Consider the following 24,426-nt stretch of genomic DNA (forward strand, 5'->3'; position numbering starts at 1 on the left):
GCGAGAAGCACGTGAAAAACACGAATATGAAATGATGAAGCTCAAGCGAGATTCCTTGGCTTCAGACACGTCTGGTGCAGTTGGTCCAAGCTCCACGAGCGTTCTTCCTGCACATGTCCTGGCGACCCCACGCATCAAGCTTCCTTCATACAAGGAAAGCGAGCGAATCGAGCCGTACATAGCTCGTTTTGAGGACATGGCAGACATGTATCAACTGGATGAGGCAGCTAAGCGGATCCAATTTCTTAGTTTATTTGAGGGCCCTGCCCTCGATATTCTCCACAGAATTCGTGGAGACAATCTCAAATATGAGATGATGAAAGCTGCACTCATTAAGGCGTATGGTCTCACAGTAGACGACGCCAAAGTTCAGTTCATGCGAGCTCGTCTCCAAGACAAGGAGACAGCTGTTCAGTTCCTTGATCGTCTCACAGCTTACTTAAATGAGTGGATGGAGAAAGATGAAACTCCTTCCACGCGTGAGGGGATAATTGACCTTATGCTGCGTACACAGCTAGAGAGGTCGTGGCCTGCTGAGCTCATAGCACAGCTTAAGATCTGCCAGGTGAAAGATGCCAGCCAAATGGCAGAGAAGGCTGACGCATTCTTTACTGCATACGGGTATCAAGCTCGTAAGCAAAACACCTGGAGCAGAAAAGATACTGCCAAGTCTGGGAAGCCGTCTCAGACTGAATCCCAGCACCAAGGCCGTTCTCAGAGTAATGGTCAAGGTCCAAAACCACAGAAGGACCAGGGGCAAAATACACAGCAGCCTGCTTGGAAGCGGTACAACAAGCACCCCAACCAGCAGCAGTTCCCCAACCAGCAGTAGCAGCAATACAAGGACAAGCCACGTAACCCTCAGTCAGGTCAATTAGTGTATCGGAGGCAGGAGGCAAATGCAGCCTTCATTCCACAAGTACCCGGTGGTGTCATCTCTACCAGTACAGGTACTTCCCAACAGTTCGCAAGTCCCCCTCCGACCATGAACTCTCCTCAGACACCTAGTTCCCAGGGCGCCACGTTTGCTGCATCGGTTGTTCCGCAGTCTCATGAATGACTGGCTGCTACCTCCTCAGACCCTTCCACCAACAACACTGCCTTTCTTGTTCAGCCAGGGTCTGTAGGAGGTGTTTCTGTAAATGTCCTGAGGGACAATGGTTCCTCAGGCTGCTCTGTTAAGCAGAGTTTAGTTCGGCCTGATGAGTATACAGGTCGACAGATCCAAGTTAGACTTATTGATGGATCAGTGAGATTGTTTCCTGAGGCACGTATCCAGGTGGCATCTCCATTTTATACTGGTACGACACTTGCAGTTGTCATGCCAGAACCCCTATTTGACCTCATATTAGGCAACATCGCTGGGATCAAAAATAGTTGTGCCGTAGATGTTGCTACTCAGACTTCGGCTGCTGCGATAACACGAGCCATGGCCAAGGCTCCAAATCGCGTCACTCCGTTGACCGTCGCAACGCCGCAAGATCTGATTCGTAGTCAAGATGTTGTCCAAGAGCAACAGACTGACTCGACACTTGCCTCAGTGCGCAAGAAGCTGGAGGGTAATGTGATCAAGTATTCACGGGGAGGTCAAGCCAGGTTCCTTCGTAAGCGAGGATGGCTGTACCGTGAGTCACAGACACCCCAGGGTGAGGTTCGACTGCAGTTTGTCGTTCCTGCAAAGTATCGCCGAGCAGTGTTTGAATTAGGTCACTGTTCAGCGATGGGAGGTCACATGGGTCAAAAGAAGACCTCTGACCGCATCCATGCTGACTTTTTCTGGCCAGGAATGGGACGGGAAATAACGAGGCTCGTACGTTCCTGTGATGTGTGTCAGCGTACCACTGACCGGGGACGTGTCCGTCCTGCGCCATTGAAGCCAATGCCCATAATCTCTGAACCGTTCGAGAGAGTAGCAGTTGACATAGTTGGGCCAATCTCTCCTAGGGCTAGTGATGGATCAAAGTATATCCTCACTATAGTTGATTTCAGCACACGGTGGCCTGAAGCCGTGGCCCTTAAGAATATAGAGGCTGTCACTTTGCTGAGGCATTAATTGAAGTGTTCTGTCGTGTAGGTATCCCTAAGGAGGTCTTGAGCGACCGGGGTTCGCAGTTCACTTCGGCAATGATGAACGAAACGTTCAGGTTGCTGTCCATCCGAGGCTTACGAACTACGCCGTATCATCCCATGTGTAACGAGTTGTGTGAGAGGTTCAATGGAACTCTCAAGAAGATGTTGAGGCGCATGACTGCCGAACAGCCAAAGGAATGGCCGCGGTTCATTGCTCCTCTTCTATTTGCTTATCGAGAAGCCCCACAGCATTCATTGAAATTCTCACCCTTTGAACTGGTGTATGGGAGGTCGGTCCGGGGCCCACTTCAAGTCTTTCGTGAGTTATGGGACGATGAAGAACCCGACCCTGAAGTCAAGACCACCTACACCTACGTCCTTGATTTGGCTGACCGCCTCCAGTCGACGTGCAAGTTAGCTAAGGAAGAACTGATCAAGGCGCGTGAAGTTCAAAAGGCTTATTATGATAAGAAGGCAAAGCTTCGGAAGTTTAGTCCAGGCGATAAATGCTTGGTATTACTCCCCACTGCCCAGAACAAGTTGTTGGCGCAGTGGAAGGGTCCATTCGATGTAGTAGAGCGCATTTCAGACCTCAACTACATAATACAGATGGGGAATCTTCGTAAAAGGTTCCACATTAACATGTTGAAGGCTTATCATGAGTCAGACCCCGAGGAGACTGGCCTACGAGTAGCTGATGATAGTGACCAGCCACTGGAAGAAACCGGGGCAGCTGCGGTGATCCCAGCTGATGACTATGATGACGAGCCCTTAACCGCTCAGTCCCATCAGGAAGAGACTGTCGGAGATGTTTCACTTAACCCTGACTTAGCAGTAGGGGACCAGAATGCCTTATGGTCACTGCTCTGTCAGTATGCTGATGTCTTCTCAGACCAACCTAGACTTGCAAAGGTTGCGTGTCATAAAATTGAGTTGACCAGCAATGTTCCTATAAAGGTTAAGCCATATCCGATTCCCATGCGACTACAGGGTGCAGTAGATAAGGAAATTGCTGACATGGAGACTGCAGGCATTATTGAAAAGTCCTCATCTCCTTACTGTAGTCCGATGGTAGTAGTCCGCAAGAAAGATGGTGGAGTCAGGATTTGTGGTGACTATAGAAGGCTCAATGCAATCACCAAAGTGGATGCTGAGCCAATGGGTGACCATATTGCCATCTTCTCTAAGCTGGCAGGGTCACGATATTTCACGAAGCTCGACCTAGCGAAGGGATTTTTCCAGATTCCCCTTCATCCTGAGAGTCGTCAGTTCACTGCTTTTGCTACTCCTAGGGGTTGTACCAGTATAAAGTCCTCCCATTTGGACTTACCAATTCCCCAGCAGTATTCAATCGTGCCATGAGACAAGTGCTCCATGGTATTGTAGGAGTAGAGATGTTCGTTGACGATGTCCTCGTTCATTCCGCCACATTGGAGGAGCACCTCAGACTCTTGGAAATTGTCTTCAGTAGACTCCAGAGTTTCAACATGACTGTGAAGCCTAGCAAATGCAAGATTGCTCACGGTGAGGTGGAGTTCCTCGGTCATATTGTTGGCAACAATCACTGCAGGTGTCTGGGTGACAAGATCAGGAAGGTTAAAGAAGCCCCGAGACCCGTGACCAAGAAACAAGTTAGGGCATTTCTTGGTCTAGTGGGGTATTATAGGAGTTTTATCCCCAACTTTGCTCTCATTGCCCAACCGTTGTACGAAGTGCTACGGAAATATGCTCCAAACACCATTGAATGGAGAGAAGCGCAAGAGAGATCTTTTGCCACCCTCAAGAATATGTTGTGCAAGGAGCCTATCTTGCAGTTGCCTGATTCCAGCAAACCTTTCATACTGCGCACTGATGCTTCACAAGATGGAGTAGGTGCCGTATTGATGCAGGAATCGGAAGGTGGAATCTTCCCAGTGGCATACCACAGCCGTAGGCTAAAACCCGCCGAGAGGAATTATAGTACTGTTGAGAAGGAACTCTTGGCTGTGGTTGATGGTGTTAAAAAATATTATTATTATTTATTTGGGGCATCATTTGTTCTGGAAACTGACCATATGCCACTCACTAGTCTTAGCACGACCAAGACGGCTAATGCAAGATTGACATGCTGGACACTGTATCTACAGCAGTTTAACCTTGTTGTGAGATACATCAAGGGAAGTGATAACGTAGGTGCAGACCTGATGTCTCGCCTACTAACTGCTGACTAACATGGGCAGTTGTTGTATGCTGGGTTCCGTGATAGGCATCCTCAGAGATTTGAGTAATCCAAGGACTAGCCTGGTTCCCAGTCAAAAGTGTAGACCTGACGTCTCACTTGTTGGCCCCACAGGACACAGTATGTCCAGGGCCTGTACATACACGTGTACTGTAGGTTAAGGGGGAAGAGAGAACTCCGCAGAGGTGACTTGAGGCTATGGAAGACCCAAGTTTGCACAAGGATTCTCAGCTTCCTGGTACTAATATAAGTATAGTATTGTAGGTTAAGGGGGAAGTTCGAGAGAGAACTCCGCAGAGGCGACTTGAGGCTATGGAAGACCCAAGTTTGCACAAGGATTCTCAGCTTCCCGATACTGATATTGTATTGAATATTGTATTGTAGGTTAAGGGGGAAGTTCGAGAGAGAACTCCGCAGAGGCGACTTGAGGCTATGGAAGACCCAAGTTTGCACAAGGATTCTCAGCTTCCTGGTACTAATATAAGTAAAGTACTGTAGGTTAAGGGGGAAGTGAGAATTCCGCAGAGGCGACTTGAGGCTATGGAAGACCCAAGTTTGCAAGGATTCTCAGCTCTCCGATATTAATATAAGTACTGTAGGTTGAGGCACAGGTTGAGGACCCGTGTGCAGTTTGAGGCTATGGAAGACCCGAGTTTGCACAGGGATTCTCAACTTGCCGACCATAATCGTGTGCTAAAATTAATGGCGACCTCGAGTGTACTTTTCATAGCATGTACTGACTGCTAGCCAGAGAGAGTAATTGTAACATAATAAGAATTTTGTCTCATTGACACTTTTGATGCTCCACCTTAATTGGTTTTGCAGGTTCAGCAATGGGTGTAGCAGTTTTGCTGTGCGGACCAGCTGATCATCTGCCGCACGCTGCTGCCTCTTCTCCTCTGCCTTCGTCGTCGCCATATTATTTACTGTGTCATTTTACATGTAGGTACAGTTACACTACAACTGTCACACCTACACCGTGTATTACATACACCACGCTACACAACAATTAGTTGTCAGTGTAAATGTAGCGAATTTTCGCTCAGTTTGACCTGAGTACAGGATTTTCACCGTCGTCACGGAGTTTTTCCCTCAAGCTTGCTTCTATTAACGTAAATACGAGGTTTTTTCACTCACTGGCGACTGCGATTTTCTCCTGTAGCAGGATAGCACACACACCACAGTGTGAATCTTGTGTGACTGAGTTAGGATTTATATGTATGTATATTGAAATCATTCTTCTGAAGGAAGAAAGATTTAATTTTCATGGGGCGTAATGTCACGAATCAATTCGCGACATTTCCTTTTTGTGAGAAGCCACGAACTATTAGTGGAAAACTCACTGTGTATCGCTCAGTTAACCGTTTCTCTCTCCATTTCGGGGTATACTTTTAAAATCATTCGTCACCGTTTTCAGGGGTGACCGATTTGATGCACGTCACTAAGTGCGCTACTGAGCGATACTATTGTTTCTTTATCGTTCACCTCTGCTTGCCTAAACCGTTAGCCACGCCTTCTGGTAGCTTGTGCGTCCTGCCTATACATTATTTGAATTCAGTCTAGTGGTGGCTTTGACGGAGAGAGGTCCCGTGCTCAGAAGTGAAGAGAGGTCAGCTAGCATCCCAAGCTCCACAGAGTATCAGTTTCTTCAAACTCCCACCCCCTGGGTGATACAAAACATTCATCGACTGGTATTTCTTTTGTGTATTTCCTAGTTTTAAGAGTTTAGTTAAGGTGTTTTTCCTAGGCGTAAGTATTTAGCTTCTGTGTGAGTGAGCGAGTGCGTCTCATTTAATTGATTTGAATTGTAACGTTAAATTTATTTTTTTGTGATTAATAAATTTAACAGTTCCTTTCTTGAGCTTAATGTAAGTAAACTCTTGTTTCATTTAATCCAAATTAAGCTTATTTTCCATATAGCTCCTAGCTTGCATAAACATTTACTATTCATAACTGGTACTTAGACCAGTCTTGTTGTATTAACTTAAAATCCGTTGTGCCAGGAGTTAATGCATCAGCAAGAACCTGATGTTATTATTATTAGTATTAGTTATTTATTGTCAGGGGTGATGTAACTTTCTCCAGAGGCTAACAGTACAGTAATTCAGCAATTGTGAGTAATTAGTCTCTGCTGTGTACTGTTGAGGAAGTTTATAAATTCTCGTTCTCAGAGAATCGTACTAAGCCAGCGTAAAGTAATCGTTGCTTGATGTAGCAAGACAATCATTGTCTCTGCTCTTCAATATTATTGAATATTATTATCAATTTAAATAACATTTAACCATTTATATTTCAAAATTACCGTGATAATATAAAAAACCCCGTGACACACGCCTTGCACTGGTACAGCACAGTTGGCACCAATAGTCATTGTACGTATGCATATTCACCTTTATAGATATTGGTCTTGCTGCCCACACGTTCCTCAATGCCCTTGATATTTTGATCCTTCTATTATCCTGTGAAATTACTTTAGGTTCTTGGGTTCTATCTGGTGCTATGTCACACTTCTACGTACTTTACACAGTTAATTTCTTTCAAAATTTTCCTATCAAACATTTTTCCATGTTGCTAGTGTGCTCTCTTTCCCTACCACATCGCATCGCATTGCCATTTCTCACACTCACTGACAGTTTCCTTCACTCACAACTCCTCTAAACTCAGACACTTCCTGTTGAATCTTGCCCTCAGAGTCTGCAACAAATCTGCAGAAAATAAGTGCAGTACATCCCAGTCACCTTCTCTCCATACATCCCTTCATCTTCCCCCTATCTTTAGTATTCTTACATCTGCCTTCCTGGTCGGCTTATCCATTATAGACTGAACAACCTTGAAGACATGACATCCATAACACAACCCCACCTCTACCTTAACCAGTCATTCTCTTTCACTTCCACTTACACACCTGCCTTGATCATTTGATAAGCTTTTCATTGTACAGTGCTTAAAGATATAATTCCCACCCCATACAGTTCATCTCTATCGCTTGCCATAAAGTATCCCAATCTCCTCTCTCACATGCCGTCTTTGAATCTATAAAACCTACTTGCAAATCCCTCACTTTCTCTGTTTACTTTTCACGCACTCCCCATGCAAATAATTGCGCGCGCACGCACACACACACATACACACACACACACACACACACACACACACACACACACACACACACACACACACACACACACACTTACTCTGTACTTTTAGTATTGCAAAATGGATACATACTTTAGTAAAGCAAATTTGGAAAAGAAAAGGGATAAAGGTAGAAAGCAAAATGATGATTTCTACCAAGAACTGGTTGAAGTGGAGACGCACAATAGACTGGTTGAACGTGTACACAAACTAGAAATGGCTTTCAAAAATGAAATTGATGAAATAAAGAAGCAGATGCACTTGCAAAAGGAAGAAATAGAAAAACTAGGAAGGGAGGCCAACAAGAAAAACACAACCATATGTGAACTAACAGTGGAAGTGAGTACACTCACGAGAGTATTATGGAAGAGTTCAAAAATGACACAGAGACAATTAGGCCAGTACGCAATCTGATAGACCAAAGCAGTGATATTGAGGAGAAGATAACACAGGTGAATGAAGCTGTGCAAAGCTACAAAAATGATGTGGAAACCACGTATGCTGAAATGGTAAAAGTAAAGAGAGACTTAGAAACAAGGGTGGAGGAAAAAAGCATTAAACAGGAAGTGAAAAGAATAATCTAAAACAATCCAAAGTTAGTCAGAGATTCAGTAGATATAAACAAATCTATAGTAATCACTGGTATAGAAGAGGAAGAAGTAAAAAACAAGATCACAAGAGACAAAAAGGAGATGGCAAATGTAATGAGCTTACTGAAAGAAGTATCAGAGGAAATCTGCAGTAAAGACATAGAGGAACACAAAACGTTAGGGAAATACGAGAAAAGCAGGACAAGACCTCTAAAGGTGACTTTCCAGAGTGTAAACACTGTGGAGGAGATACTAAAAAATGCAAAGAATCTTATGGAAAAAGAGGAGTTCAAAAATGTATGGATAAAAAGATGCCTAACACAAGAGGAACTGGAATTACTGAAAGAGAAAAGGGAGGAAGCAAAAACAAAAAATGAGGGAAGATCAGAAGAGGAGAAGAAGAAATTTTTTTACAAAGTAATAGGATTGCAGGTACGAAAGTGGTACACAATCAGGATGGAATAAAAAGGAGGAAGGTAGTAAAACCATGTCATGACATGTATTTAAACAAGATGATAAAGTTGATGTACTCAAATGTGGATGGAATGGTATCTAAATTACTAGAGATGAATGATTATGTCAGAGAAAATGAACCACAAATAATATACCTAACTGAAACAAAATTAACACCAAGGATATCCAGTGACATACTAAACTTAGAGGAATACAATATATGGAGAACACACAGAAATTTAAAAAAAGGGGGAGGAATTATAATATTAACTAAGAAAAATCTAAAAGTCAATGAAATAAAACTAGATATACCCCCACAAGTAGAACTGATTGCAGTAGAGATCAACACATCTGTTGCCAATTTGTACATGCCACCCAGATCAAACACATGGGAAAGAGACGAATATGAGGACCTGGCAGAGAGTACAATTCAGAGTTTAAGAGAATTACTACATAAAATGGAAGAGAAATCGGAAAGAATTATACTAACTGGAGATTTTAATACAAATATAAATTGGAATACTTTATATATAATTAGCCAAGAAAGCTGTTGGGACCAAAAGCTCCTGGATCTCGTGCAAGAGTTTTTCCTAACGCAACATGTAAGAGAAACCACCAGAAAAAGAGGACTCGATGTACCTTCTGTGCTAGATCTAATATTTACTAGGCAAGAAAATGATATTGACAGTTTAATATATCAGCCTCCACTCAGCAAAAGCGATCATGCAGTACTAAATTACAACTTCAGGATAGCATATAACATAGTTAACAGCAATGAAAGTTACAAAAAGAGCCTAAACTATAAAAAGGGAAATTATCAAGACCTAAAGAAGTATTTCTTAGAAGTTGATTGGGAAAATGAGCTTAGAGAACAAGATTTAAATGCTGTATATAAAAAATGCTGTGAATTTTATGAAATAGGAGTCCAGAAGTACATCCCACAGCACAAAGAAGCAGATAAGAAAATACAGAAATGGTTCAATACAGAATGTAAAAAATCAAAAGAAAGAAGAGATTTGTTGTGGAATAGATACAGAAGACACAATAGTGAAAGGGCGTATAATAATTACAAACAGGGAAGTAACGATTATACAAGAATAAGGAGGGAAGCCCAAAAACAGTTTGAGGAGGATATAATAAATAAAAGTAGAGATCAACCAAAGCTGTTTTACAGCTACATCAGAAGGAAAACCAAAGTAAAATATATAATACAATACATTACGGACGAGGGAATCACTTATACACAAGAGAAAGATATTTGTGAAGCACTAAATAAGAATTTCCAATTAGTTTTAACAGAAGAAAAAAATTTTGAGAGGGACTATGTGGAACATGCATGTCCACACATACTACCAGATATACAAATAGCAGAAAAAGTAGTACACGAAGAGTTAAGCAAATTAGACAGAGGAAAAGCAAGTGGTCCTGATGAAATTTCATGTTGGGTACTACGAGAATGTGCAAAGGACTTAAGTAAACCATTATTTTTAATTTTCAAGAAATCCTTGAGTCAAGGTAAACTACCTGATATTTGGAAAAAAGCAAATATTGTCCCCTTATTCAAGAAAGGAAATAGACAAAATCCACTCAACTACCGACCAGTATCACTGACCAGTGTTGTAAGCAAGGTATTAGAAAAGCTTATAAGAAAAGCTTGGGTAAATCATCTAGAAGAACACAGTATGATAACAGAAAGACAGTTTGGTTTCAGAAAAGGAAAATCATGTGTTACTAATCTGTTGAGCTACTATGACAGAGAAACAAACACAATGCAGGAAAGAGAAGGATGGGTGGACAGTATCTATTTAGATTTCAAGAAAGCTTTTCACACAGTACCACACTAAAGACTTTTATGGAAACTGTACCATCAAGGAGGAATTCGAGGCAAATTGTTTTGTTGGATGCAAGATTTTCTCATAAAAAGAGAAATGAGAACAGTACTAAGAGGAAACTACTCATCATGGAAAGAAGTGACTAGTGGAGTACCACAGGGTTCAGTGCTGGTACCAATCATGTTTTTAGTGTATATAAATGATATAAACAGTAACTCTGGAAATGAGAGCTATCTGAATATGTTTGCAGATGATGCAAAAATACAAAGGAGAATTACTAACACAGACTCTTGTAAAGAGCTACAAGAAGAATTAAATAAACTTCATGAATGGAGTAATACATGGCAAATGGAATTCAATGTGGACAAGTGTCATGTAATCAAGTTTGGTAAAAGTGGAAAAAGACCTGATTGGGATTGTAAGTTAGGAAATAAAACCCTATACTCATCAGAAAGAGAGAAGGACCTAGGTGTGATTATCAATAACAGACTATCTCCGGCTGACCACATCAGCGAGAAGGTACGGAACATGTATACACTGTTTGCAAATATGAGAATAGCATTCACATACATAAATGAAGACATGCTAAGAAGGATAATAACATCATTCAGTAGACCAACCTTGGATTATGCATCAGTAATCTGAAGTCCTCATCTCAAAAAATACATTGACGAGATTGAAAAAGTTCAAAGGGCCGCTACAAGATGGATACCAAGCTTAAGGGACCTAAGCTACGAAGAAAGACTAAATAAACTGAATCTACCAACACTACAGGAGAGAAGGAAAAGAGGTGACATGATAATGCTATATAAGTGCATATCAGGGAAGGAGAAAATAGACATAAATGATTACTTAACATATGGAGAAGCATCAGCAAGAGGACACTGCAAAAAACTGCATAAGAAGAGAGGTGATAAAGACGTAAGGAAATTCAGTTTCCCAAACAGAGCAATTGATCAATGGAATGCACTACCGAATGAAATAGTGTGTGCCAAAGCAATTCACAAATTTAAAGATATGTACGATAAATATGGTTTAAGACACGGGACAGTACGAGCTTGACTCATTCCTGTAAAGATACAATTAGGTAAGAACAATTAGGTAAGAACACACACACACACACACACACACACACACACACACACACACACACACACACACACCGCCCTGTGAAAAAGTCCCTCTTCCTCCTTTGCGTTGTGTTGTGTAAATTGTAGTTCCCATATGATCATCACAGTCCTTTGCCATTTACCTGGCATCTACAGTAGACTTATACCCCTACAGCTTCAGTATTACTGTTTATTGTAAAATTTCTCTGAACCTTTTAAAATGTTCTTTTTCCTCCCTGTCCAGCACCACTCATGCTTAATCATTTTGTTCTTACTCTTTCCTGACATGTCAACACTTTCATCTTCTTCGAAGTTCACTCACTTTCACCACTTCCTTCACATTCATCCTCTTCCATTTTCTGCCAAAACCACTACACATTTTGCCCACCACACCAGTAAAAAAAAGTCATTAAACATCCCTCCTGATGCAATCCTAAAAACGGTCACATCAAACGACCTGCCTTTCACAAGGCTGTCCACCAACACTATGTGCATCAGTGTCATTGTCCATCCACTCCACTCACTCACGTATACTCATGCATATACGTTTTCGTAAACCATGTGTTTTTAATCTTCAACACTCTCTTCGAACACAGCTCGACATTTTCTCCAGGCACTCCATGTTTCTCTGTTATTCCTTCTTGTACATTTATCTCCTCCCTTTGCATTCAGTTCAGTTCATACGCTGATAACTTCCCCTTTCCATACGCTTCTCGCAGCGTCCATCTCAGCAGTTACTTCAACAAACAAGGGATGAGGCTATGGCACACCTAATATCTGACTTGGCTTGTATCTCTGATTGGGGTAAAAGTAATCTTATTTTTAATGCATCAAAAACTCACTTCGTATATCTTCCAACCCTTCAATATCTTCCGCAGGAGTATCCTCTACATTTTAACAATATCCAACTCAATCCCGCATCATCTTAAACATATTTGGGGTTTCATTCTTTTGAAATTTATCTTGGAAATATGATATTACCTATCTTGTAAAATCTGCTTCTAAGTAATTAGATGTAGTAAGCTGATTCTGTGACTTCTTTACCCCTGCACACTTGTTGACTTTATACATGGGCTTTATTCCCCACCCCCTCCCGTGTAGGTTACAACTCTCATGTGCGGGGAGGCTCCCCACATACAAATTTACAAAGTGGAGTCAAAGGCTTTTCGTCTCATTAGCTCTCGTCCTCTTACTGGTTCCCTTCAATCTCTTTCTCATCGCCGCACTGCTGCATCTTCATCTCTTTTCTACCGCTGCTTCAGTGGTCACTGCTCCTCTGTACTGTCTGCTTGCATTTCCCCACTACTATGGCGGGTGCGTAGCACTCGTCTAGGAACAAACTTTCATGCCTTTCCTGTCTTGCTTTCTAATGCAAGAGTTAATTTTTACTCCCAGTCCTTCATGTATGCAACAGGTCAACGCTGGAACAGACTTCCTTTGTCTGTATATCCCACTGCCTGTGACCTCCAGTCTTTCAAAGGCATTGTGTCCAGGCATCTCGAAATGAACAGATCTTGATTTGGATTTCTGTTATCTTGTGTGTGTGTGTGTGTGTGTGTGTGTGTGTGTGTGTGTGTGTGTGTGTGTGTTTTAAGGAACAATCTTGCGGGCTTCTGGCCTGTGGTTCCTTCTTCCTTGCATTAAAAAAAAATAATCCCCCAACACCACTTCCCTCTCCCTCTCCCCAAACTCCCCGCACAATCACCTAAGTATTCCCACCAAAGTATTCCCAAACTCCTTCCCTCTCCTATGCACTCCCCTCAGATACTCAATATGCTCTCACTGACGATTTTTTGTGTGTGACTCTGGCCATAGACCCACAATAAATTCCCTGAGGTTCAACAGTCCTGTATGTCACACATCTTCACATGTCACCACTTCGGCGCTAATACAGGATTAGTGTGATGTTATTAGTGGGGTGTTATTAGGGCATATCAGTGGGCCTAAATAGAGTATTAATATAGGCATTTTAGGCAATATCAAACCATCCGACCATTCCCTTCCCCAGCATGGGACAGAACACTCTTCATTTTAGGCAGCAGATCACTTCTCTAATCACATGACCACTACCTGCCTCTATGCACTCATTCGCAGTTCCACATTTTCTCTCTTAAATGTACTGCTATTCCTTCCTTCAATTATACTTTCATTCACCCTAAACCTTCTCCCTGTGCTTCCAGCTGGTTCTTCTGTTCCTTTCAGCTTGTTTCAGACATAGCCATACAATCTAGTTTTCTTTCATAAAACACATTAACTGTCTCACAGATCTTCCCATCATTACAATCATGCACATTCAAGCATCCAAACCCAAACCTCAGAAAACTTCTCTGCCTCATTCATGGTTCCTAAGTGTGTGTGTGTGTGTGTGTGTGTGTGTGTGTGTGTGTGTGTGTGTGTGTGTGTCGTGAAGCGTCATGTTCTCATTTGAGGTAGAGCCATAGTTATAGTTCGTCCACTTCCTCTTATTTCCTAGAGCTCTGGCAGAATTCATAGCACTTTCGTGGTAAGCGTTGTATTCCTGTGTAAATCTCATGTTACAGTTCAGTAGTCAAAGTTGAGAGATGGCAATTTTGGGTCGAATTAAAGTGGACGGATTGTTGTGGATGTAATGTACAGTGGCGCCCGAGGGTTGCAGGCAGACGGAACTCACTCTCGATTAATCAGTTCTCAGCAGAAAGAAATTACGGAAACGCGTCTCGATTAACAGTTTCACTGTCACGTAATCAACCAAATGAGTGTAACAGATGAGAGTAATACCAGCAGTGAGAGGGGTATAATGCACTCCCTTCTGTATGTCTCTCCATCCTCACATTTGAACTAATGACTACTATTACATGTTGGCCCCATCCACATTTGCGTGGCAGTCCAACTTTTCTTTCCATGTTTTCATACACTTCTTCTACAGTCCTTTAAATACTTCCCTATGTGGCAGATGAGACCGACCACCATTCACTCACTCGATGTAGCGGTGCCTTCAGGTGACTATGCACTGAGTGACAAACCAAATGGTTTCCTATAACCAGGAAACCATTTGCTACGTTGGGTGGCAACCATAAAATCAAGTGACGTCTGATGGTTTAGTGGGTAAAGGCACTCCAACCGGAATGAGCCTCGATGGTTTTATATGCGAGGGATGCTTGGAGTTTATTGCTAATATAATGCCACTCAGAGGCTAGTCAGGCTGGCCACCCAAGCCCCGAGCTCCTAGGTTCGTGATGGAAGGAAAGAAATTGAATGATTAAGTTAATGATGATGATGAAATATACCTTCCTTCCACCATCCATCCTCCTATCCCAATAGCTGCTGGACAGCCATAATGCATACTGGTCCTGTCCACAACTATTTTTCGATTCAGTTTTTTATTTTTTTCATCCTCGTCCTATCCACATTTATTATTCAATCCAGTGTTTTCCTTTTCTTCAGATACAGCCAAAATAGTCCATTAACCTTCTCATGGCCTCGTTTTCTTTAATAATTTATTCCAGGTACCCACAGACGATTTTGTTCAGCTGTAAGTCATAGGAGCTTGAGTATTACTATTGATACTACTAATACTGTACCTACTGATCCACTCATGGTCGGGGTACCTGTAGCGTTCTATCCAGGTGACGTCAAATGTAGGTAGTCAGCCGAGTGAGCCACAGGAGTCCCCCACCTATCCATCCGTCCATTCCAACAGCTGATGGTACAGGAATCCCGCTGCTTGTTCATCCTGTGCACACTAATCTTTTTGAATCCAGTTTCTCTTTCCATTTTTCAGATCAAACATTTGGTGCCAAAATTTCACTCAACACTGCCATCCGATGTTAGCCTATAAAAATTCTCTAATGCATCAGTAACGAAGAAACAGTAAATCGACATACTAATCAAAACACTTAGTTGTAGGAATTTCCCCCCAGACGCCCTGAGCATAATTCCTAAGAGTACCAACCGCAGAACATTACCTTGCTTCCATCCGTGCGTCCCTGCCAACAGCTGCTGGATAGATGAGTCCCATTACATGCTGATTCTGTCCACGCCCGTCTGTCTCTCCATCCTGGCCAACCTGGTGTTCCTCATCAACATCGTGAGGGTCCTCGTCACCAAGCTGCGGGCCAACCATGTGGAGGCGGCCAGCAAAGGCACCAGGAAGGCTGTGAGGGCGACACTGATACTCATACCTCTCCTCGGCCTGCACTATGTACTTATGCCATTCAGGTGGGTGGAGGGAGAAGGAAAGAAAGTAAGAGATGGAAGAGGTAGGGTAACATACATACAGAGAGAGAGAGAGAGAGAGAGAGAGAGAGAGAGAGAGAAAGAGAGAGAGATTGTTAAAGCTGTGAGGGCAATATTGATACTATTTATCTTTACTGGGTTTTAACTTTGTACCTAGGGCATTCACGTGAGTTAGTTAACAAGGAAAGAAGGAGGATGATGCGGAGGGAAAGAGAGAGAGAGAGAGAAAGAGAAAGAGAGGGAGAGTCTTACACCCACTTACCCTCATCTGCACTCATCAACATCCATCTACATTCCCCCGACACCCACCTTCACCCATTTTCACCCATTTAAACTCACCATCACCTCACACCCACTACACATTCCCTGCACCCACCTACTGTACACCATTCCACCACCCACCTACAACCGCTTACATCTTCCCTACACCTCCCACATCCACCTACAGCTTCCCTACACCATCACCTATACCCATTTACACCTTCCCTACACCCTTCTCACCGCGTAGTTACACTCTATCTCTCTGCCCACAGGCCGGTGCACGGGTCGAGGGGCGAACAGGTGTACCACGTGGTTTCAGCCGTTGTGTCGTCCTTCCAGGTGTGTTAGCTAATTAGGACGTTAAAGACTACGTAACACTTCTTCAATGGCGATTCAGTCTGTGTATTACACCTTGAGCACTTCAGTATCCCCGTCTTTTATTTTGATGCAAATAATGTTTATACTTGTTATAAAAAATATTAACAAGATTGTGAGAGTGTAATATGTAAAATAAATGGCTAAGGAAGAGGTATTTGGGAATCTTCAAATCCATGTAGCATATGACCCGGGGTCACACATGTGGAGCTACTTCTAATTAAGAGGAAGATGAAGACAGAAAGGTGAATTAGGAAACTGGTAGCTTAGAACAGAAACGTAGATTAACTTCTGATCAGGGCACATCGGAGTAGCCTATTTGCTACCGAATAGGACAGTGGATAGGTAAGGACAGCAAGGTAGGAGAATAAGCAAATTAGGATGGATAGGTGGAATAGGAGAGAAAAGTGGATTAATAGACAGATCGCAACAGACAGGTAGGTTAGGACAGGTGGATTTGGACATACAGGCGAATAAGGACAAAAGCAGGTAGGTGAGGACAGAAGGTAGATTAGGACAGACAGGTGGATTAGGGCAACAGGTGGAATGGGACAACAGGTGGATTAAGGCAACAGGTGGATTAGGACAACGGTTGGATCAGGAAAAGGAATGTCTTCTTGTGTCCGACTCTTAGAATTGGCTTAGCAGCTCATTTACTGAGGCCCAGCAGTACTCCTACATATCACACACCTTCGCATGCTACTAGTTTGGCACTAATACCCAATAGAATATTTGCTTGAGCTGTCACATAGAACGTCTGTAATGATATTAGTGAGGTTCTTTTTGTGACCTGATGAGTCTTGTGGAAGGATCAGTAAATTCTCCTCTAACGAAATTCAGTTCGTCAGTCTGTTCCCTGCTGTAACCTGGGATTGGATTCGCGTCATTTGAAACAGCTCACGACTTCTCTAACCACTTGGCCACCACCTCTCACAGTTAGGATAGACAAGCGGGTTAGGACAAGTGGATCAGGACACACAAATGGGTTTGCTTGTTTACCGATGTACTGCCACAGCTCTCTCTTAAACAGGAAACAATCGTCAGCAGCCACCCCGCCATGGATGGAGATAATGGAGAATATTTCAGACCATTCATATCCAGGCGTCACTCCTACACTGGATATAAAATGTGTGGTTGTAGCAAGACAGAAGCACACTTGACGTCCTCATACTGATGGGATCAGTGAAGATGACTCTGGTTCACCACTAGAGGTCTTTCTTAAGCTGAATGAAATAAACTGACCATAATAAGAACAGAACTCGAGTATATGGGACATCCTGGTGCTGAATGGGGTGATGGAAATGGCTAATCTTTGAGACTCGTCTTGCAGTAAATAAAACCATCTGACACGTGCAGAAATAAGGTGTGAAAGACGTAATGGTGCTGACGGTGTCAATGGAGGTGCAATGTTATGCATTCCAGCAATCTATGTAAACAGTATCATATCACCATAACAGTCTTTTGTCATCTTATTTATATCGGGAAATTCATACGGTACGTACACGTTGTTTGAGGCACTTTAACAGCTCGTTCATTGTCAAGGAAGATTGGTTTTACAATTGACACATCTATCCATCATCGGTGATCAGGAGTGGAAGGTCTGAGGCAAAGCTACTCAGTCCAAAAATGTAGGTCAAGAATGGCCACTTGGTCTAACTTCTGTGGCATTATGTGAACAATAAATTCACACTGTACCTCGAACTGAATCCCTTATCCTCCACATCTGGTTGGAGCGTCCTAACGCACTAGTCCACCAGTCTTCTCTTTGTTGGTAATATGGTTATCACCAGCATTGTCAGTGGTCTCCTGCAGCCAAGAAACTAGATTGTGTGAGAAGAATAACTATGAAATATCATCTCTTCGAGGTGTACGGGCCCGAAGCTAGGCACCCGCTGTAGTCTTATAATTATGATCTAAGAAAACGACCTAAACCCCTAAGAGTATTTTAGATAGTAGGAAAACCTCCAGTCTCCTTTAGGATTGGAACAGCTGCACGTAAGGCACGGCCGTCACTGACCAGGCGCATTTTGTAGTTAAGGGGAAGGAAATTCATTTTATTTGTTGTAAGACCCAGGCGTGTAAAGAAATTAAAATGTTCAAGTATTTCCAGCACACCAGCACACCTACTGCACACACAAAAAATGTGAGCTACAACTGAGCTCTGTGGCTACTATCTTGAACTTTTGCAAGTCCATGTTAACTAATCAATGCATCTTCTCAAAATAGGTTTCTCATGCCCAAAAACCGCATTTCATGCGTATAAATCACCCCAGGTTCTTACTTCGATGTTGTTGGGTGACTAAAATAAGTCCGTCAAACTTAGCGGCCATACTGGTTTTATGCAAATTAGGCACATTGCCCACAGGTAGATTTAGGTGCATTTTTTTATAAGCTGTTCTGTAAGTGCCCCTGAATTAAATATATATATATATATATATATATATATATATATATATATATATATATATGTTGCAATCTGTTCAAGGTTTGGGCTTTTTTTCCTTGATTTACTGACTTAACAATTTCACTGAGATGAAGAGAAGGCTCCGGAAATGTAAGGATTAGATACAGACTCCAATAACCACTCTCATACAAGAAATCTTTCACCAAGAAAAGAAATAAAAAATGTCCGCCGCCAGAAGGGATTACCCAGCGAAGTAAAACTAAAGATTGTTTGTTTAATTTCTGACGACGATGGAAATGTTAACCCATTCAGCCTAGTTATATATTGTTTGTGTTATCCCCAGACATATTTTTTCAGCTTAGGGGCAATTTTTACAACTAGGGGGGGTTAGATATAGCTTTCATTATCAATTTCACTATGACGGCCCTTTGTAAGTTGAGTAAAATCCTCCGATAGCACCAAGAATAAAGAAGGTGTTAACAGTTCCCATCATAGCACTAACATCTATGGGGGAACCGGTGATGTAATGGTCAGCACAACCAGGATGTATAATCAACTCTTGCTTGTCCTAGTATGGAGAGATTGTGACGACAACAATTCACTGTCTGCCTTGATGACCCTTGTGCAGTCGTTATGCATTAATACTGAGATTTCTTCTTCCCCAGGGGTTCTGCGTGGCTCTGCTCTTCTGCTTCTGCAATGGCGAGGTCAGTTTGCTCACAACGCTTTCAGTCGAATGATGTATTTTTTACATTTTACTCTTGCTCCCTCGAGACTGTTTTATTCCGCTTAACAGAGACATTTGGGAATAAGACAGCTCTATATAGTTTTCATGAATCCCTTCTATGTGAAAGACCTTCCTCAGGTTGAATAAAGGTGTTTGGAGACAACATGAATATAATAAGTATTATATCATCAGAACTGCAGCGGCACTTTTGGTAGAGAAGGAGAGGGGTTGTAACATATTAGGACGGAATGTGGAAGACTTGAATGGTGTATGAATTGGAAGTGTAGGGTAAAGTTGTTAAGCGCTCTAATGGTGAGTCTTTATGGTTTGCGCGTCCCTTGCTCCTGTGTCTGTACCCTACCCACCCCGTTTGAAATAATACGATAATAATACGATGAAAGTTAGCATGATGATTTTATATATACATACACATAGATAGACTGATAGTGTGATAGATAGAAAGATTGATATAAATAGATAGATACAGAGAGAGAGAGAGAGATAGAGATAGAGAGAGAGAGAGCATTACCTCAAACTTCCAAAGGTTCCATTCATGTCTGATTAATAAATGAAAGGAGATCAAAGAGTGTGGATTCCCTCACTACATGAACTGGTGGGCAACATTTAGGGTCACTATACTCTGCCCCCTTCCTCTTCTTCCTCTCTCCCCTTCCCTCTCTCCTTCTACCCCTCCCACCATCCCTCCCTCGCTGATGCTGGGGTTTTGTTTCTGCGGTAACTGCATATATTCTGTGTGCACCTCTGATTTCTAAATATAATAGACATATTTCGTGCACCCCCCCTCACAGCGCCTTGAATATTATTGTCAGTTTTTCTCTAAGCAGAATAAAATGCTGTCTTTGTAAGCCCTGTTAGAGAAAGGGTAACTGCTGCAACCACATTCAACTCATCCTCCATGTAACTCCATCTGTCATCATTTGGTAATTCTCTAACATACCCTGAAACACCACGTAAGAATCTCGACTAACCCTCCTAACAAGCGTCTAACCCCATAATAGTACGTAGCAAACCCATTGCTCACACAGTAACCATCCACTAGCGCTTAACAACCCATGAGACATTATCCAATTGCCTTCTAACCCCAGTAACCGCTCCTACCAACACTTCAAGTGTTACAGACGGACAACTATTTAACCCCCACCTAACAAGCAAGCATATACCTCTAAACTAACCTCCTCCTTACCATCTAATACACAGCCCATATCTCAACTTCACCCAGGGGTATATATATGTGTGTGTATGTACGTGTATATGTGTGTACGTGCAGTGTGACGTGCACTGCAAGGAAGCAGTGGCAACAGTACCAGTTCAACTAGGCGGCTCCAGACCCTCCTCATCCACCGTCACTCACATTCACCACCAATGTGAGTCAGGGGGAGGGAGGGAGGTGAGAGGGAGTAAGGGGAGGGAGTGAGTGGGGGAGGAAATAAGTAAGAGGAGGGGAGAGAGAAAAATAGAGGGAGAGAGAGAGAGAGAGAGAGAGAGAGAGAGAGAGAGATTGTAAATGAAGGTAAACGACGAGTGAATGAAGGAGGTATTGAGGCATGTAGGAGGAAAGAGGAGAGAACGAGAGGAACTGAGTAATAAGGAGAGGATGGAAGAAAGAGGGACTGATAGAGGGGGAGGGGAAAGAAGATTGGGAATGGAAGGGAGGAAAAAGGGTAGAAGTTAAACACAGAAGATAGGGAGAAGGGAGATGAAGGGAAGTTGGGAAATGAAAGATGATTAGGATGGAGGGAACAGGGAGAGAGGGAGTGGAAATGATCAGGGGAAAGAAGTGATGGGAAAGGGATGGAAGAAAAAGAGATAGAAGTGAGAGAAATGATGAAGAAGGGGGAAAGCGAGAAAGGAGGGACTGAGTCAAGGAGTGTAAGGGACAGGGAGAATAGGTCTGAGGAGGATGGAAAGATGGGGAATGAGAGAGAGGGATGGAGAAGACTGTCGGGGGTGGAAGGAAGGGAAGAAGATGGGAGTGGGGAAAGGAAGAATGCTGGAGATGGAGGAGTAAAGTGGGAGAGAAGAACAGAAGTGAGAGGTGAAGAGAGGAAAAATGGAGGGAAGGATGGAGGTGGAGTAATGGGTAAGAGAAAGAAGTAGGACAAAGAAAGAGATAAAGGGAGGGGGGAGGAAGGTGAAGAGGGTTTCTGCTGTCTATCGTAAAATCCATCAGTACATTCACAGGGAGGGGTGGTGGGCTTGGGAGGCTGCTTAAATCTCATGCTCGGACAATTTCATGTCCAAGTTACACTACTGTGTTTTTTGAAAATTATTGTACATTGTGTGGAAAGAATATTCTCTAGAAAATATTAACCCTTTCAGCCAAGAACATCCTCCATTTTTTTTTTTTTTTTTACTCAATCCGTCAGCAGACATTATAGTTTTTCTTATGGGATTAATCAAGACGATATAATAGTTTAGTCACTTCAAAACGTCTCTCCTAACTGAATGAAACTGTCTGTGGCTATTGAAAATAAAATACAAATCTCTTCGTGCTGAGGGAGTTAACGCGCCTTGTGCAACAATGAACTAGATAGGAAAGAAGGTGCTGGGGGTCTCCTAAGCCCACCAGCGCCAGATTGTTACTGATCTATACCTATATGTGAATCTTTCTCTCTGGGGGCACGGTAGCACAGTGGTAGCGCTGAGTCAGGGATCGGAGGTTGCAGTTCAAGCCCGTCCGCCACTGTTGCCGGGAGGTAGCGCTCCTCCTGTAACCCAGCGGGGGGCTTACAAGGGCCTAGTTGCCCAGTCGGGGAATCTCTCTGGGGGCACGGTAGCAGTGGTAGCGCGCTGAGCTTGTGATCAGGAGGTTGCAGGTTGCCGAGCCTCGTCCGGGCTACCGTTGCCGGGAGGAATAGCGCCCTCCTGCAACCCAGCGGGGGCTATATGGCCTTAGTTGCCCTAGCTCAGGGGTCATTCTTTCTTCTCTGGGGGCACGGTAGCACAGTGGTAGCGCGCTGAGCTTGTGATCGGAGTAAGGTGTTCGAGCCTCGTCCGGGCTACCGTTGCCGGAGGTAGCGCCCTCCCTGCAACCCAGCGGGGGCTATATACCTTTAGCTGCTCAGTTGGGGAATTGCATTCTCCATTTCTCTCTCTCTCTCTCTCTCTCTCTCTCTCCACCAAGTAGGGACAAAGCTCAGTTCCTCAGGCACCCTAATACAGCAACAAAACCCAGATGACATATCCTGCTTTCCTGGTATGATAATGACGAAACTTTTCTCCCTCCTCGTCCACAGATGGGTTCCCAGTTCAAGACCAGCTCAAGAGCATACTCCGCCTCAGCAAGACATCATCCGTGCCGAAGGGGGGCCTGCTATCAGTGCAGTGGGGGCAGAGGGGGAAGGGGGCGCTGATGTGGGGGGCCGAACTTCTCCACAGTGGCGGAGGGTCGAAGCTGGGGTGGTGGAGAGCAGGACTGTGGTGATGAGGAGGATTCTGGGGCTCGAGGGAGGATGTTGGAGATGTGGTGGAGGAGTGTGGGGGGAGACGGGAAACTAGGGAAAATTGGGGTTTGGTGAAGCTGGGGAAAGCGATGGTGGGGTATGTTGGAGACGTGCGGCAGTGGGGAGAAAGTAGTAGGGTGAGGTGGTGTTGGAGATGCATAGCTTCAGGGAACCGGAAGATGGGGGAGAAAGATTGCGAAGAAAGACACCTGCAGTTGAGGGAGAAGATGGAGAGGGAGAGGGAGACAGAGGTCAAAGAAGAGGAGGAAATACAAGAGAAAGAAGAGGAAATAAAAGAAATGATCTCGGAGTAGTGGAAAAGAGTAAGCAAGGAAAAACTGAAACAAAAACTGAAAACAATAAAAGAGAGGGGAAAATAATGACGAGAGGAGAAGAAAGAAGAAGAAAAGCAGTAGGGGATGAGAGAAACGAAAAGAGTGAGAAAGAAGAGAATACGAAGAATGAAAGATAGGAAGAACAAAGAAAGGGGAGTCTGATTGTAAGGAAGAGAAAGCCGGAAGGGAGAGAAGGGAAAATGATAACGAATGGGAGAGAAGGAGAGGAAAAAGTTACAAAAGATAAACAGAAGCATGGGAAAAGAAAAAGTGAAAGTGACACTAGATAATAATGAGAGACAAAACAGAATAATGAAAGAAAACGAATTAATGTTGAAGAGAGATGTTGAGGTGAGAAAAAAAAAAGTGGAAATTAAGCTGAGGAGAAAACAGAATTCTAGTGGAAAAGACTAATGCTAATTTAACTGAACAAATAATATTTAATTTCTAGATGTAGGATTATCTCTAGGAGCAGCCAGGTGGATTTTCGTACGGCAAGGTGATGGTTCATTCTAGCGGAAGCGCCATATGATTCCGCATCTCTGTTACATCCTCTCCTGCACTTGCCTTTGAATCTTGCTACTGCCGGACAGTTTTATGCAAGGCTGGGGAGGCCTCTTGTAGACATGAAGGGCTGATGGAGACTGCTTTAACCCCTTCATTCCAAGAGCTTGTTGGAAAACTGTAATAAAACCTTCTACAGGCAGCAAGAAATCAAGAACAGATTAATACCTTGAAACCAGTGACGTAGTTCTTTTTTGCTTATTCCTGCTGCAACAGACGCATTTTTCCCTTACTTGTAAAGGATCTTTTGTACTACTACTACTAGGCCGTGCCTCAACATTTTGGGTGGGAAACTTGGTGGCTACCACCCCGGGTGGGGGTAAGCCCTCGGGGGTCCACACCTTTGCCTGAAATCCCGCTCGAGAGGATGCCTCCCTAGTTTACAAATTTCGTTTTACTAGCACTTGTGTTAGGCCTAAACCCTGTTGTTCAAGAATGTACAGTGATTCTGAATGAGTGATGGAGAAAGGGAGTGACAGTTAAGAACAAGCATTACTTATTTGGCAGCCCCTGGTGGTTGCAGCAGAAATATGTGATGGGAGTGAACGAGAGTACAAATGATATGCACAACGAAGAAGAAACTATCAGTGTGTAGTGTCAAAAATAAGTTTCCAAGGGGAGATGTGGTAGTCGCACTCAGCCTGATCAGTAAATGAGCTTCTGAGAGTAAGGAT

The 24,426-nt window shown here is 43.2% G+C and overlaps 1 protein-coding gene across 1 annotated transcript in view; it reads left to right on the forward strand.

Moving 5' to 3' along the window:
* LOC145401964 (calcitonin gene-related peptide type 1 receptor-like) overlaps positions 1-24,426 on the forward strand; it is a 237,257-nt gene that overhangs the window by 204,771 nt on the left and 8,060 nt on the right. The window contains exons 7-9 of the mRNA XM_080274069.1: positions 15,383-15,604; positions 16,156-16,222; positions 19,328-19,369. Of these exons, the coding sequence (XP_080130195.1) occupies positions 15,383-15,604; positions 16,156-16,222; positions 19,328-19,369 (331 nt within the window). The remainder of the gene's footprint in view (positions 1-15,382; positions 15,605-16,155; positions 16,223-19,327; positions 19,370-24,426) is intronic.

This window comes from Coenobita brevimanus, chromosome 57 (genome assembly GCF_032717465.1).
Source record: "Coenobita brevimanus isolate Jiangsu-jjx chromosome 57, ASM3271746v2, whole genome shotgun sequence".
NCBI lineage: Eukaryota > Metazoa > Arthropoda > Malacostraca > Decapoda > Coenobitidae > Coenobita > Coenobita brevimanus.